The sequence below is a fragment of the Physeter macrocephalus genome, chromosome 3, assembly GCF_002837175.3.
Source record: "Physeter macrocephalus isolate SW-GA chromosome 3, ASM283717v5, whole genome shotgun sequence".
Taxonomy (NCBI): Eukaryota; Metazoa; Chordata; class Mammalia; order Artiodactyla; family Physeteridae; genus Physeter; species Physeter macrocephalus.
Genome location: NC_041216.1, coordinates 4,531,574 through 4,547,674, shown reverse-complemented (window position 1 = coordinate 4,547,674; position 16,101 = coordinate 4,531,574). Strand labels below are relative to the sequence as shown.

Sequence of the window (16,101 nt, the reverse complement as noted above, 5' to 3'; positions counted from 1 at the left end):
AGTAGCAGGATAAAAAATTAATGCACAGAAATCTCTTGCATTCCTATACACTATGATGAAAAATCTGAAAGAGAAATTAAGGAAACACTCCCACTTACCATTGCAACGAAAAGAATAAAATACCTAGGAATAAACCTACCTAGGGAGACAAAAGACCTGTATGCATAAAACTATAAGACACTGATGAAAGAAATTAAAGATGATACCAACAGATGGAGAGATATACCATGTTCTTGGATTGGAAGAATCAATATTGTGAAAATGACTGTAGTACTCAAAGCAGTCTACAGATTCAAAGCAATCTCTATCAAATTACCAATGGCATTTTTTACAGAACTAGAACAAAAAATCGTACAATTTGTGTGGAGACACAAAAGACCCCAAATAGGTGAAACAGTCTTGAGGGAAAAAAATGGAGCTGGAGGAATCAGACTCCCTGACTTCAGACTGTACTACAAAGCTACAGTAATCAAGATAATATGGTACTGGCACAAAAACAAATATAGATCAGTGGAACAGGATAGAAAACGTAGAGATAAACCCACACCTCTGGTCAACTAACCTATGACAAAGGAGGCGAGGATATACAATGGAGAAAAGACAATCTCTTCAATAAGTGGTGCTTGGAAACTGGACAGCTACATGTAAAAGAATGAAATTAGAACACTCCCTAACACCATACACAAAAATAAACTCAAAATGGATTAGAGACTTAATGTAAGACCGGACACTATAAAACTCTTAGAGGAGAACATAGGAAGAACACTCTATGACATAAATCACAGGAAGATCCTTTTTGATCCTCCTCCTAGAGAAATGGAAATAAAAACCAAAATAAACAAATGGGACCTAATGAAACTTCAAAGCTTTTGCACAGAAAAGGAAACCATAAACAAGATGAAAAGACAACCCTCAGAATGGGAGAAAATATTTGCAAACGAATCAATGGACAAAGGATTAATCTCCAAAATATGTAAACAGCTCACACAGCTCAATATTAAGGAAAGAAACAACCCAATCCAAAAATGGGCAGAAGACCTAAATTTCTCCAAAGAAGACATTCAGATGCCCAAGGCCAAGAAGAAACAATATTAAGGAAAGAAACAACCCAATCCAAAAATGGGCAGAAGACCTAAATTTCTCCAAAGAAGACATTCAGATGGCCAAGAAGCACATGAAAAGCTGCTCAACATCACTAATTATTAGAGAAATGCAAATCAAAACTACAGTGAAGTATCACCTGACACCAGTTAGAATGGGCCTCATCAGAAAATCTACAAACAACAAATGCTGGAGAGGGTGTGGAGAAAAGGGAACCCTCTTGTACTGTTGATGGGAATGTAAATTGATACACTATGGAGAACGGTGTGGAGGTTCCTTAAAAAACTAAAAATGGAATTACCATATGACCCAGCAATCCCACTACTGGGCATATACCCAGAGAAAACCATAATTCAAAAAGACACATGCACCCCAATGTTTATTGCAGTACTATTTACAGTAACGAGGACATGGAAGCAACCTAAATGCCCATCAACAGACGAATGGTTAAAGAAAATGTGGTACATATATACAATGGACTATTACTCAGCCATAAAAAGGAACAAAATTGGGTCATTTGTAGAGACGTGGGTGGATCTAGAGACTGTTGTACAGAGTGAAGTAAATCAGAAACAGAAAAACAAATATCGTATATTAACACATATATGTGGAACCTAGAAAAATGGTACAGATGAACCGGTTTGCAGGGCAGAAATTGAGACACAGATGTAGAGAACAAACGTATGGACACCAAGGGGGGAAAGTGGCAGGAGGTGGTGGTGGTGTGATGAATTGGGAGATTGGGATTGACATGTATACACTAATATGTATAAAATGGATAACTAATAAGAACCTGCTGTATAAAATATAAAAATTCAAATTTCAAAACAAAAAGAGATAGCTCAAAAGTCAAAACTTTTCAAAAAGTTATACTCAGGGTGTAAGAAAGTGAATAAGGATATACTCTCACTCTCTTCCGTGTGTCTTCTATCCCATTCACCCCCACAGGTAATGGATTTCACACTTATTATTTCTATTTCTTTTTTCCAAAATAAACACACTCTTTCCAATTCTTCGTTACACAAAAGGGGGTACAATACATAATCTTTTGCACTTTCCTGTTTTACTTAATATGTCTTAGAAATCACTTAATTCATAGATATCTTCCTCTTTTTTTGTTGTTTTTTAACTATACATTCATTTTGAGGATGAACCGTAGTTTATTCCACCAGACTCTTGTTCTGGTTGTTTCCAAAATTGTGCTATTAAAAATGACTGTAGTGAATAATTTTGTGTTTTTTCCCCGTATTATTGGAAGTGTATCTTCAGAGTAATTCCTAGAGTGGAATTGTTGCATCAGAGGGTAAATGGTTGTGTGGTTTTGTTAGATGTAGCCAAGTTCTCTCCATGAGGATTTCCCCATTTTGCATCCCTAGCAGAAGTGTATGACAGTACTATGTTATTTCCCCTGCAGCCTCACCAATAGAATGTATTGCCACGTGTTTGAGTTTTTGCTAATCTAATTAATAAAACATATCTCAATGTGGTTTTAATTTTTTATTTCTTCTTTAAGTTGAATATATTTTTATACATTTAAGAGACATTTATTTGTAAATCATTGGTTCATGTATTTTGCTGTCTTCTGTCAAGAGTTTGATCTTTTTTTTTCTTTCAACTTACAAGAGTTCTGTATTAGGGAAATTAGTCCTTTATAACATGTTGGAAATATTTTCTCACAGTTCGTCCTTTGTCTTTTGACTTTGCTTATGGTGTTTTTGGCCATATAGAAGTTTTTTTTTTTTTTAATTATTACACAGTAGATTTTATCAGTTTTTTTTAAACTGAAATATAGTTGACATACAATATTATGTTAGTTTCAGGTGTACAACATTAGTGACTCAACATTTAAATACATTATGAAATGATTACCATCATAAGGCTAGTAACCATCTGTCCCCATTCAGAGTTACTACAGTGTTATTGACCCTATTCCTTATGCTGTATATTACATCCCCATGACTTAAATTTATTTTATAACTAGAAGTTTGCGCCTCTTAATTCCCTTCACCTATTTCACCCATTCTCCTAACTTTCTTCCCTCTAACAACCACCTGTTTGTTCTCTGTATTTATGAGTCTGTTTTTGTTTGTTTGTTCGTTCATTTGTTTTGTTTTTGAGATTTCAAGTATGAGATCAACAGTATTTGTCTTTCTCTGTCGGACTTATTTCACTTAGCATGATATACTCTAGATCTATCCATGTTGTCACAAATGGCAAGATTTCATGCTTTTTTATGGCTGAGTAATATTCGTGTGTGTGTGTGTGTGTGTGTGTGTGTGTGTGACATCTTCTTTATCCATTTAGATTTATATTCTGGGCTTTCTATTCTATTCCATTGATGTATATGTCTGGTTTTGTGCCAGTACTATACTGTTTTGATTACTGTAACTTTGTAGTATAGCTTGAAACCAGAGATATCACTCTTTCATTGAAGTTGCATTTTTAGTCATAGTTTGAAAGCCTTTTGCCACACCTAGGTTATGATGGAATTTACCCACGTGGTTTCTTTTTTTCTTTTACATTTGAATACTTTAACAATTTAAGCTTATTGTGAGGTATAGTATGAGGTATGAATACAAGTTCATCTTTTTTCAAAGTTCTATATAGTTATTCCCAATATCATTTATTTGAAAAGTCTGTCTTTACCCCAGTGATTTGAGAATCTTTCTTTATCACATACAAAATGTCTTATGTATTGAAGTTTATTTCTTGATTTTCTGTTCTATTTCACTGGTCTTTCTATTCATTAAAAATAGCATACTATTTTTATTTCTAGAGGCTTTCTGGTATGTTTTACTATCTGGTAAGGCTAATCTCCCTTATTTCTTTTTTCTTTTTCTTTTGTTTTTTTTTCTTTTTTAGGATTTCTCATAGCTATAATTGTACATTTATTTTTCCATATGAACATTAGAATCAACTTTATCAGTCCTAGAGAAAAAAGTTGGTATTTTTGTTTGGCTCATATTACTTTACTCATTCACACATGCATATATGCACATATAGATGCTTACATACACATACACACATAGCTTTATGGACATCTTTCCTTTTTTTCCAGGTCTGCTTTCACGTCTTTCAGAAGTCTTTTAAAGTTTTATTCATAAAGGTTTTGTACAGTTCCTAAAATTGTACCTTTTGTGTTGCTATTATATTATTCTTGATTTTTATATGTTGATTTTATATTCTTGCTTATTGGATTACTTCACTGTTCAATTTGGTTGTATTGTTGATTCTCTGAGGTTTTACAAATATACTTTCATGTAATCTGCAAATATAGTTGTACCTCTTCAACTTCTGTTTTTTTTTTTTTGTTTTTTTTTTTTTGCGGGACGTGGGCCTCTCACTGCTGTGGCCTCTCCCGTTGCGGAGCACAGGCTCCGGATGCGCGGGCTCAGCAGCCATGGCTCACGGGCCCAGCTGCTTTGCGGCATGTGGGATCTTCCCGGACTGGGGCATGAACCCATGTCCCCTGCATCGGCAGGCGGACTCTCAACCACTGCGCCACCAGGGAAGCCTGCTCTTCAAATTCTTATGCCACAAATTGTTTTCTCCTACCTAATTGCATTGGCTAATATTGTCAATACAGTGTTAAATAATAGTGAAGAGTGTGTTTACCTGTTTTGAAGAAGAGACAGACTACAGAAGCTTAGAGAAGTTCAATAGCTTAAGATCACAAGCTAGTAAATGGTAAAGCCATGATTGACTTTCAGGTCTGTTGTACTCCAGAAACTTCCATTCTTTTTATTCTGTCATGCTGCCTCTGGAATCTTTAAAGATTTGTTTAAAGGAGACAAGACTCCTTTGTAATTTCCAGCCACTCTCAGGTGGATTGGAGAAATCCTACATATTTAATGTTTTGATCTAGCAGTTGACCCAGTGAACATGCCTCTTTTCTTGTTCCCTCTTTTTCTGCAAGTAAGGGAGAACATGCCCCAGCTTTAATCTAGATATCTTTCATTCTTTAGGGTCATTATTTACAAGGACCAGAGGATTGAATACATTTCCTTGTTTCCTTGACAGGAGCTCAATTTGGAAATGGAAGACCAACAGGAGAACCTGGATACTCTTGAGTACTTGGTCACTGACCTGAGCTCCTGTGGCTTTGCCCTGGACCTGTCCCAGCACCAGGATAGGGTACAGAACCTCAAAAAGGACTTCACAGAGCTACAGAAGACAGTTAAAGAAAGGTGAGTTTTCATATGTATGGATCAGTGTCATGGAGCTAATTTTTTCTTGCTGTTGAATGAAATGACTTTCTCCTCCTTCCTTCTTCACCAGAAAAGATGGCATCAAAATTCTGTTACTGAGCCATAGGAGATTGGAAAGTGCCTCTTTCAGACAAAGCTATTCAGTCTACTTAATACTTAGTGGTCTTTCTGTTAGTAAATAGTGAGTTCCTTCTCAGTAATGGGACTCAGTTTCCCCTCAGTACAATCAAAAGCCCAGGTCACCTGGACCAAACAGAACAAATTTGGGGCAGCAAGGTGGATTGTGGCAGGATTAGAAATAATGAGAAAAGTTGGAAGAGACTTCCCAGACATAATTAAGGATTATATTGGAACTCACACTGCTTGTTTTGACCACATTTAAGTTGCTGTTACGGAGGAGTTTCTGTATTCTTCTTCTAAGGCAAACATGGGAATATACAACAAAGGTGGATGATTTCAGGTTATTAGCTCACAGTTGAAAAGCCATAATTCCTCCATTAGAAAGCCTCATGTGGGTTTAAAAGCTTGATAAGAATTCTCTTGGTTTAGCCATAAATATCTCGATTTAGCAGATGACGGCTTTAGTGTCTAGAGGAAGGCAGTTGCTCAAATCACCACTGTAAGCAGCGGTTATTTAGTGCAGGTGAAAGGGACAGGACAAAGGCCAAGAAGGCTTTGTTTTTCTTGCCCTCAGGTGAGGGCTGTTTAGCTATATGAAGAGCCAGGATCTCTGCCTTGAAGTCTAATAGATGTGACCATTTCCAAAACTTAATTTCAAAATTGAATTCTTCTTTCTCCTTGATTTATTTTACTCATTGGTGTGCTTAGCCTAACTTCTCTGAGCCTCAATTTTGGCATCTTCCTTGTTTAAGGAATTAGCATTTGAATTGGGCCTTGAAAGAGTCAAATACCTAAAAAGTAGCAGAGCTGGCCTTGAGATCCAAAGCCCGCATTCTTTCCATTGTATCATAGTACCTAAATAGCAGGCTCCCTTTAGTTTTTCTCATTTTCACTTTAGCCTAGAGTAAGATTGAAGACTCCTTTCCACAGAAATGTCCAAACAAGGGCAACAGATTCCTTAGTTTGATGCTCTCCTACATTATATGTGGTTGTTTAGCCAAAGCTGCCATGGAAAAGATTATGAGAAGGAAAGGCCCTGTTAGGAAACTGATGCCTAGAGTCCTAGAATGAATATAGTTTTAGTTCACGTTGACTTCTTTACAAGCTTAGTCTGGCAAGTAACAAATTGTCTCTGTTGACAGAGAGGAAGATGCATCATCTTGCCAGGAGCAATTAGATGAATTCCGGATGCTGGTTAGGACTTTCCAGAAATGGCTGAAGGAAACTGAAGGGAGTATTCCACCTACAGAGACTTTCATGAGCACTAAAGAGCTGGAAAAACAGATTGAACACCTGAAGGTAGGTGAACAAAGTCTCTCCAGGAATCAGGCTGGACAGCAGTTTGGAATCTTGTGTGGACTCATTTCCACCTGTGGTGGGCAAATGGTGTGAGAAATCCAAGTTATCCATGTGTATCAGAATAGCAGTTCCTCCATTCTTTCCACGTGAGTCCAACCTACCCCTACCCAAGCACTGTGCACCAAAACATCTCCTATTTCAAAACCAAAACCAAAAAAGTAATCTGGGAATGATATCTATAAAGTTTCAGCTGTCTTGGGGATACCTGTCATGCTGTGGTAGGTCATAAAAAAGACAGCTGTCAGAGTCCAGTCTTGAGAAGCTTACACTCTCGTTGTATGTTTGAGAATTAGACAATTATATGTGAGCAAGTGACCAGATATGTGATCAGAAAATTGAGGAAAGAATTTCTCCTCAACTAATAAAGGAAAAGTTACTACAGCTAATAAAGGAAAAGTTACAATCAGATGGTTGGAAGGTACCTGCAAGGGTAGCATCAGCCTTTTTCCCATCTGTTGCAGAATCCCTTCTCTCCTATCTTTGATTCATAGTCATCCAGCTCTGTTTGCACCTCTAACATGTTTCTTATTTTTGTTGAAACCAGTCTCCAACTAACTCTCATGCGTTTGTCCTTATTTTCTTAGTAAAACAGGATTTATCTCGAATAGATGAAAGAGAAGAGCTTTCACAGAGAGAGTGCCAGGAGCATTTGCTGTGGGGAGTTCCCTAGGACAGAGGTTCCCTGATTTCTTGGTTCCTGGTTCCCTTTGTGTTTCAAGATATTTTTCATGGCATCTCAAGGCAAAAAACAAACAAACGAAAAAACACCCAAAAAACTGAAAAACCTCACTTACTAAGTGGTCAGGTCCAAACAGCTTAAGAGTAGTTGTTCACATGGTGTCCAACAGATGTCACTGTTTTTCCCTCAAAAATTTAAAGTATCCTGTGAGTCAGTGCATAGTTTGGGAACTGTTGGCTCTTTGGAATCAAGAGTGACAAATAAAAGAACTGACAAACTCTGAATTGGCAAAGGTTCAGTTTGAAGTTTGGCATCATGAGCTTGCCAGATGTTCATGGCTCGATGTCTTTCTCTGCTGCTGCTTTGCAGCTTGAAGTCAAAAGCAAACTAAGTACATTGTGAGGGAGATTCAGTATGGAGGAAGGGACTGAAGGCTAGGATGGTGTCCCAGCTTGGAAAAGAGTAAAATTCTACTTCTGTAGCAGGCAGTTCATAGCTTAGAGACAACATGACCAGATACTTTTGTCTTAGAGCAAATGCCATTGTTTCCTAACAGCTTTCTGTGGTGGTTTGAGCTCTGACTTCAAACCCAATATAAAATTCCCTTGAAAAGGCAAAGTGTAGCCTATGATTCTGTATGTTTCTCTACATCTCAATATCTAGCTCCTCATTTTACCCTCCAATTACCATTTCCTTTATATTCTTTACAAGTGTGGTATTCCCTTTGTCCACCTGGCGAACTCTTATCTTAACTCCAATCTTTCCTCTCTCCAGGCAGAGTTAGATGTGTCTCCTTTTGTGCTCTCAGAGAGTCTAGTGGCTGTCCATATTTCTGTAATAGCATTTATCACATTATAATGCCATTGATAATCTGAGCTCTTGGTTTTAGGAACTGTGTCACAATCCTATTTTGTATCCCCAGTGTTTGGCACAATGCCTGGCCTATAGTAAGTGCTCAAAAAATATTTGCTTGATGAATGAATGAATGAATGAGAAGAGCCTGAATATTCCAGGATATCATTCTCCCACATCTTGGCTGGCTAAACCAAGTTCTGGAAATGGCTGAATAAATGAGGATGATTGCTTAATGCTTGTCAAAACTTTAGGGAGTGTATGTAGAACAGGTGTCCCTACTTATGAGGAGAAAGCCTCCAGATATTACGTTTTGCTATTTTGTTCTTTAAACAGGGTCTCCTAGATGACTGGACAAGTAAGGGAACTTTGGTAGAAGAAATCAATTGCAAAGGTACTTCTTTAGAAAATCTCATCATGGAAATCACAGCACCTGATTCTCAAGCCAAGACAGGTGAGTGCGGGCTCTTGAAAATGTAGTGAATAAACATCATTCTTCCCTTTGCCCTTTGCTGATGACCCCTTATTGAATAAACATTAGAATCAAGGTTGGATATGAAAACCAAGGATGTTTCATGAAGCAGTCTTCCCCTCAACCTAATCTGTTTTCCCATTTCCTTTGTAACATTGCTCCATTTTGCAAAACACCTTCCTGTGATGGGAAAAAGTAAAGGGACTAGTTGGCCCACTTAGAACTGTCAAATGAACACAGAAGGATTAAAATAGGATTTTCCATCTTGAGGAATTTCTGTCTTTTAAATATGTGAATGGATGGCTATGCATTAACTTTAAATTAGGGTCAGCCCTGGAGGGTATAAGCATGATATCTTGGGAGAGGCTAAGTGTTTAGGAGTCAGTATTGGTACACCAGGAACTGACACGCTTCTTGGAAGTGCATACAAAGATTGTGCCCAACTATATGAATTATCTCTGCCTACAAATTAAGTCTTTCAAACAAAATGCATTCTGAGCTCACAGTCACTTGCTGGTTGTCAATTGGGATCTCCTAGGTTTTATTACCAGACTATGTTAATGCACTCCTATAGTCACTTAAATAGTAAGGGCAAAGTTTACTTTCTTTTTTCCTCCTGAGAATGGCTACTTTCCTATTGTATCCTAAAGTTTAAAGATGTCTTGGAACTCTGTAGAAGTGACAGCATTTCAGAGAATTGGTGATTTTTATATTCTAACACTTAAATTTCTAAGTTCAGTGACTTATTAGTGTGTGATATCACCCAGCAAACTTTTTCTATAAAGGGCCATAGAGTAAATATTTTAGGCTTGTGAGCCATATGGTCTCTGTCACACTACATGTCTCTGCCATTGTAGCACAAAAGCAGTCATAAACAATATATAAATGAATGGGCGTGGCTGTGTTCCAGTAAAACTTCACATACAGAAACAGGCGGAGGGACAGATTTGGCTGGTGCACTAAAGTTTTCTGACTTCTGGACTAGATCAGTGGTTGTTTGAACTTTTAAAAATACTGTAATCTTTTTTAAAAATAAATCTCATGCAGAACTGTAAGACAAATAAAAATATAAGTGAATTGATCGCATTTATCTATTATGAAATTCATCAGTGAGAATATTGAGGCTATCGGGACTTTCCTGGTGGCACAGTGGTTAAGAATCCGCCTGCCAATGCAGGGGACAAGGGTTTGAGCCCTGGTCCGGGAAGATCCCACATGCCGCGGAGCAACTAAGCCCGTGCGCCACAACTGCTGAGCCTGCGCTTTAGAGCCCGTGAGCCACAACTACTGAGCCCACGTGCCACAACTCCTGAAGCCTGTGCGCCTAGAGCCTATGCTCCGCAACAAGAGAAGCCACCGCAGTGAGAAGCCCGCTTGCCGCAACTAGAGAAAGCCCATGCACAAGAAATGAAGACCCAGTGCAGCCAAAAATAAATTAATTAATTTAAAAAAAAAAGAATATTGAGACTATCTTAGTGAATATGAAAATTTGGAAAAAAAAGAATTTTTGAATGACAGCTTCATTATTTATTTCTCAATTTTTTCCTTGGTTGCATTGTATCCAGAAAATACGGTTCACACAGATAAATAGTTGCAAATGATGACAAAGAAGTTCACTTTACAATCTGAAGTGTTAAAAATTCTCTTACTACACAATTCTACCCTGATGAGAGCCTGCTCTGAGTAGATATACCTCAGCCTTTTTTGTCATTTTATTTAATGGAATTCACGTGTGCTGTAGATGTTTTTCTTTATACGTAAGTGGACATATGTAGGTTTGAAAATTATAGAGTGCTAATGAAGAACTACAACTTTTCCCATCAGTGACACTCAGAAAGAAGTTTAAATGTATGCACAGAGGTGCAGGAACTACTTTATTCTCCCCAAAAAGCAGCATAAATTGGCTATATCTACTGGGTTAAAATGTGGTGTTCAACGTAATTGAATGTGCATGTTTTACTGCCATTTCTAAGTACTTAGGAATATATTCTGAATATTAAAATTAAACCAAACATTTACAGAGTCCCTAAAGCACCTCCTCAGGGTGCTTTGAAAACCAGTTTGAAGATCACTAGCCTGAGTGCTCTTAAAAAGTTCTCTTCCGGGCTTCCCTGGTGGCGCAGTGGTTGAGAGTCCGCCTGCCGATGCAGGGGAACCGGGTTCGTGCCCCGGTCCGGGAGGATCCCACATGCCATGGAGTAGCTGGGCCCGTGAGCCATGGCCGCTGAGCCTGCGCGTCTGGAGCCTGTGCTGCGCAACGGGAGAGGCCACAACAGTGAGAGGCCCGCGTACCGCAAAAAAAAAAAGTTCTCTTCCATCTCTGAAAACCCATGCATATTCTAGTTCCTTATGATCGTGGAGCTCTTTTGGTTTCGTAAAGTGCTTTCACATACACTGCCTCACTACTTCTCACCAGTAACCCCATGAGAGCTGACAAGATAGGTAGTATTATCTTCATATCCCAGAGAAGATACCGAGGTCTGTCCATAGATTAAGGCTCACGTACTGAGTTAGTGACAGTCTTGGCTACGACTGTCTTCTCCAAATTACTAGTCCGGTTTCTTTTTGGTCATCACCAGACTGCAGTGGAATATGATCTTTTGGTTTGATCCATTTTTTAAATTGAAAATACAATAATGTTAACATTTAAAAGTTTTACAATCATTATTGTCTAATATAACCTTGCACTTGACCTTTTCCACAGTGAAATCAGTGCACGTGAGAGTCTTATTCTGCCCCTTGAATGTTATATTATGTCATGACTATTCTTCACATTTCTTTATAATCTTTGTAATTACATGATCTGGTTTTTACTTACTTGGGATACTCCTGAAACACAAGGAATCAACTTGGGGAGGATATAGGTGAAATTGTGGTAATTAGAAACAGAACCAAAGACCCTAAACAGAATTTATGGGAATGTTTATGAGCCAGATTTATTGACGCTTAGAATTTCTGTTTTCTGGTGGGGGAAGGGGAGCAGAAAGTCATGAAAAAAAAAAAAGGATCTTTTGAAACAGTATAGGAAAGGCTCATTTTAATGTCTTTACTAAAAGAATGCTGCTTTTTATGCCCTTAATTGTATGTATTGTTTATTTTTATTATGTTGAAGAACATTGATGTTAAAGTTGAACCTTTTTGGCTGTATTATAAATCCTCCTCATTCTAAAGTATGTCGAATGCCAGTCTAAAGACTTAGTCATTCTACTGATACTTGCTTCACAAAATTAGGGCAAGGTCCAAAGAATCCAAATTAGAAATTTAAGAAGAGAATTTGGATTTCCTCTAGAAAGGGTTAGGGTTAGGGTTAGGGTTAAGGAGCTGAAACTCCTCGAGTGACACTGTTGCCCGGCAGCTAAAATGATTTATTTGTCTCTTTCCATGAGTATGTTGTCTTGTGCTGTGTTAACTTCCTGATATCTGAGCTTAAAGTGAGTGCCAAAGAATAAATTCGGTGCCTGTATGTATTCCTAACACATTTGTCTTGCCTTGTTTGTCTCTCTGTCCTTCTGCTCAGGTTCCATACTGCCCTCTGTAGGAAGCTCTGTAGGCAGTGTAAACGGATACCACACCTGCAAAGGTGAGAATGCCATTTTCAACAGTGCCTCTTCATTGGGTGTGTTAGGACAGTGTTCATGTTTGCATCTGTGTATGTTTCCATATGTGTGGAAGGATTGCTGCCAGGATGGGTGTGAGGGTAAAAGTCTGGGGAGAAGCAACTGTGATGCCTCTTTGTTGCTAGCTAGAGGCTAAACAGGTTGGCAACCAGTGAAATAAAGTTACTAAGCAAATAAACTGGACCACTAGATAAGACCAATAAGGAAAGACCTGGAAGAAAATATGTGCAAATCTTTAAATTATAAAGAAGCTATTACAGAGGTGGTCTAAATCTAGCCCTCAGCCTTCCAGCTAGGTTTTCTTCTCTGCAGTTTAAAGAAGAGGAAGTAGAAGAATGCCCCAAATCCTTCACTCCCTAAACTTTTGCTGCTCCCGTGTTTGCTTAGCATTTTATTTATACATCTGAGTATATAATGCCAAAATCAGAAATCAGATTAATGAGAGCTCTTTTGCTTTTTGTATGTAAACAGGAACTTTTATGTGATTTAGCAGGAAGATCATCTCTAGTTCTCTAGGAGTGGGAGAAATACTTAATCCTGATGAATAATTTAGTGAGGAACCACTGGGGATGCTTGAGAGCTATTCCCAGTCTGATTTCTGTTTCTGTGATGCTAGATCTGACGGAGATCCAGTGTGACATGTCAGATGTAAACCTGAAATATGAGAAACTTGGGGAAGTGCTTCGGGAACGCCGGGAAAGTCTTCAGGCTGTCCTCAGCCGAATGCAGGAAGTTCAGAAGGAGGCAAGCTTGGTGCTGCAGTGGCTGAAATTAAAAGAGGAAGTCCTGAAAGGCATGGAGGCCTCTTCATCTCCAACCAAGACAGAGACAGTGAGAGCCCAAGCTGAATCTAACAAGGTACTGTGTTCCCAGTAGCTGCATCTCAAACACTAAGAGGAAGGGGCGGTTGTACCAGTGTTCCCGCCTGAGCCTGGGGGCCTGAGAGTGAGACAGACGTGGCCAACCACCCAGTCGTTACGAGCAGCATGTTTGACTTTCAAATGACTAGTATGCCTAAACTCTCCCAGAGAATTTTCTTACCTATAAAATTAGAAATTGTTACACATCAGACTGAGAAACAAAACCAGATCTGTTTGCAGAAGGAGAATAGCCCTCCTCAGAAGCATCAGTTCATTGAGAATGGGATCTCATTTTCAATGTGATGGCATAAGCCAAACCATTCCATCAAAGCACCTTTCCAACTCTTGGAGGGATCTAAACAGCTGTGATTGCAGTTCATTCTTAAGATTGACATGTAGGCCTAGGGAAAATGTCAGAAGAGATAAGACCATGTAGAAAATCCGGTAAAAATTTTTTGCCAAAAATTTTAGTATTCCTGTTGAGGCCTAGCATGTCATATCCTACAACTGCATAAACATCGCCATTATCGTCATCGTTGTCATCATCATCATCATCAATTCCTGACACTTAGTTTATAGGGATTAGCCATTTTCTTATTGGGTTACTGATGTATTGTACGTAAAAGAAATTCAAATCTTGCCATCTAGATTTTCCTTTTAATTAAATATTCAAGCAGAAAGGTTAAGTATCTTAAAATCATGAAACAAGCCATGGATAGAATCAGAAGTCGAGCCTGTAGTTGCTGCCCCGTCTTCCCGTCGTTTCCTCCACACTCACAGCTTTGTTTCCTGTCCAGAAATCACATGGCATTCATGATGGTCTTTCTCCTAGGCCTTCCTGGCTGAATTGGAACAGAATTCTCCAAAAGTCCAAAACGTAAAGGAAGCCCTATCTGGATTACTGATAACATATCCCAACTCACAAGAAGCAGAAAACTGGAAGAAAATGCAAGAGGAGCTCAGTATGTTATCCCTGGGGTGTTACAAATTCACTAAATTCCTTGTCTTCAAAGTAAATACAGGCTTTTGGCATACCCAATAAACAGGAGTGATTTTTAGTTAATTGTCATAAGCAAGCAAGAAGGGGCAGGGAGGGTTAGAGAATGAGCCTGATTGTGGAAAAAATTTAGAGATTCCACTCAAAGTATCAGTATTGGCTTTCTTGGGCAAGTCAAGCTGACAATCTGCTGTGACAAAGAGCATTGATGATAAAAATGAAAAATGGGAAATAATCTAAACATTCTGTGAAGGAATTAAATAAATTATGCTGCACTCATAATATTGAACTATAAATGATGTAGGTGAATGTGTATTGGTATGAAAAGAATTTTTGTCATGAAAGATGCTCATAATTAGTAAGCTTAAAAACAGGTTATAAAATAATATATATGTCGCATAAGGTATTTTACATACATTGTGTATGTATGTACGTACTTCTGTGCAGTTTTATCCCATGTGTAGTTTCATATAGCCACCACCGCAGTCAAGATACAAAACTGTTTACTTTAGTTAAAATTAAATGCAGGTTATTTTTAACTTAAAAAAATATTAAATAATGCTCCAGGGGTCATTTCCTGTAGTATATTAGGAACGTAATTTAGGGACCAGGCTAGTGGCTGATGAGGGTAAAAGAATACATTCTCTCATTTCCTCTCTACAGATTCCCGATGGGAAATGGCCACCGAGGTGACAATGGCTCGGCAAAGGCAGCTGGAGGAATCCGCAAGTCATCTGGCCTGCTTCCAGGCTGCAGAATCCCAGCTCCGGCCCTGGCTAATGGAGAAAGAGCTGATGATGGGGGTGCTGGGGCCCCTGTCTATTGACCCCAACATGCTGAATGCGCAGAAGCAGCAGGTCCAGGTGAGCAGTATGGCTGAAAGCTTTCGAGCAAAGAAATCAGAGGCACTTGAACCTGGGTCTGAATGCTGCTCTCAACAGGTAGATTTACATGATCCTGGACAAGTCATTTAACTTCTCAGAGTCTCCATTTCCTCACTTTAAATGAGATGCGTGTAAGGTCTTTATCATGGTGCCTGTCCAATAGCAAACAGTATTGTTAATATCATTAATGTCAGTAACTGTATTATTAATATCGTTGACTGAGGGAGGCAGTAAGATGAGCAGATGGGAGACAGGGAACTTCTGACTAAATGGTAGAATCATATTTTATTTTCAATCCCCAGTGGTAGTGATCCACATTACTTCATGCAGTATCTTGTATCTGCCAGCTTTAATTAAAGATTTTCTGCTGATCAGATCTCAGTACCCAACATTTGTGGAATTTAGGTTGGTCCAATTATGTCATTTCCAGTGAAATCCTGCCTAGACCCTTTCCTTGTTTTATAGCCTTCCCTAAACTTGTTCTGTTTCTTCTCACCACCCACCAAGTCCCCTAAGAGTAGTTTTTGAAAGAACCCTTTCTTTTAGCCCCTGCATCCATGTTATTTATCAAGTCCTATTTAGTCTACTTACAAATATTTTTCTAATCCAGTGCTTTTCAAACATTTTGATCCCCAAACCCTTTACACTCTTTTTTTTAAATTTTTTAATTTTTTTAACATCTTTATTGGAGTATAATTGCTTTACAATGGTGTGTTAGTTTCTGCTTTACAACAAAGTGAATCAGTTATACATATACATATGTTCCCATATCTCTTCCCTCTTGCGTCTCCCTCCCTCCCACCCTCCCTATCCCACCCCTCTAGGTGGTCACAAACCACCTAGCTGATCTCCCTGTGCCATGCGGCTGCTTCCCACTAGCTATCCACCCTACGTTTGGTAGTGTATATATGTCCATGCCACTCTCTCACTTCGTCACAGCTTACCCTTCCAC

At 38.6% G+C, this 16,101-nt stretch overlaps 1 protein-coding gene across 9 annotated transcripts in view; it reads left to right on the top strand.

The window, feature by feature from the left end:
* Positions 1–16,101, top strand: part of MACF1 (microtubule actin crosslinking factor 1) — a 246,318-nt gene that overhangs the window by 142,571 nt on the left and 87,646 nt on the right. For 8 of the 9 annotated variants that reach the window (XM_055082837.1, XM_055082833.1, XM_055082836.1 and 5 more), the window contains 7 exons: positions 5,122–5,288; positions 6,572–6,728; positions 8,656–8,773; positions 12,309–12,371; positions 13,025–13,266; positions 14,101–14,230; positions 14,929–15,128. In XM_055082837.1, coding sequence (XP_054938812.1) covers positions 5,122–5,288; positions 6,572–6,728; positions 8,656–8,773; positions 12,309–12,371; positions 13,025–13,266; positions 14,101–14,230; positions 14,929–15,128 — 1,077 coding nt within the window. The remainder of the gene's footprint in view (positions 1–5,121; positions 5,289–6,571; positions 6,729–8,655; positions 8,774–12,308; positions 12,372–13,024; positions 13,267–14,100; positions 14,231–14,928; positions 15,129–16,101) is intronic. The other variant, XM_055082826.1, reaches the window with a different exon arrangement.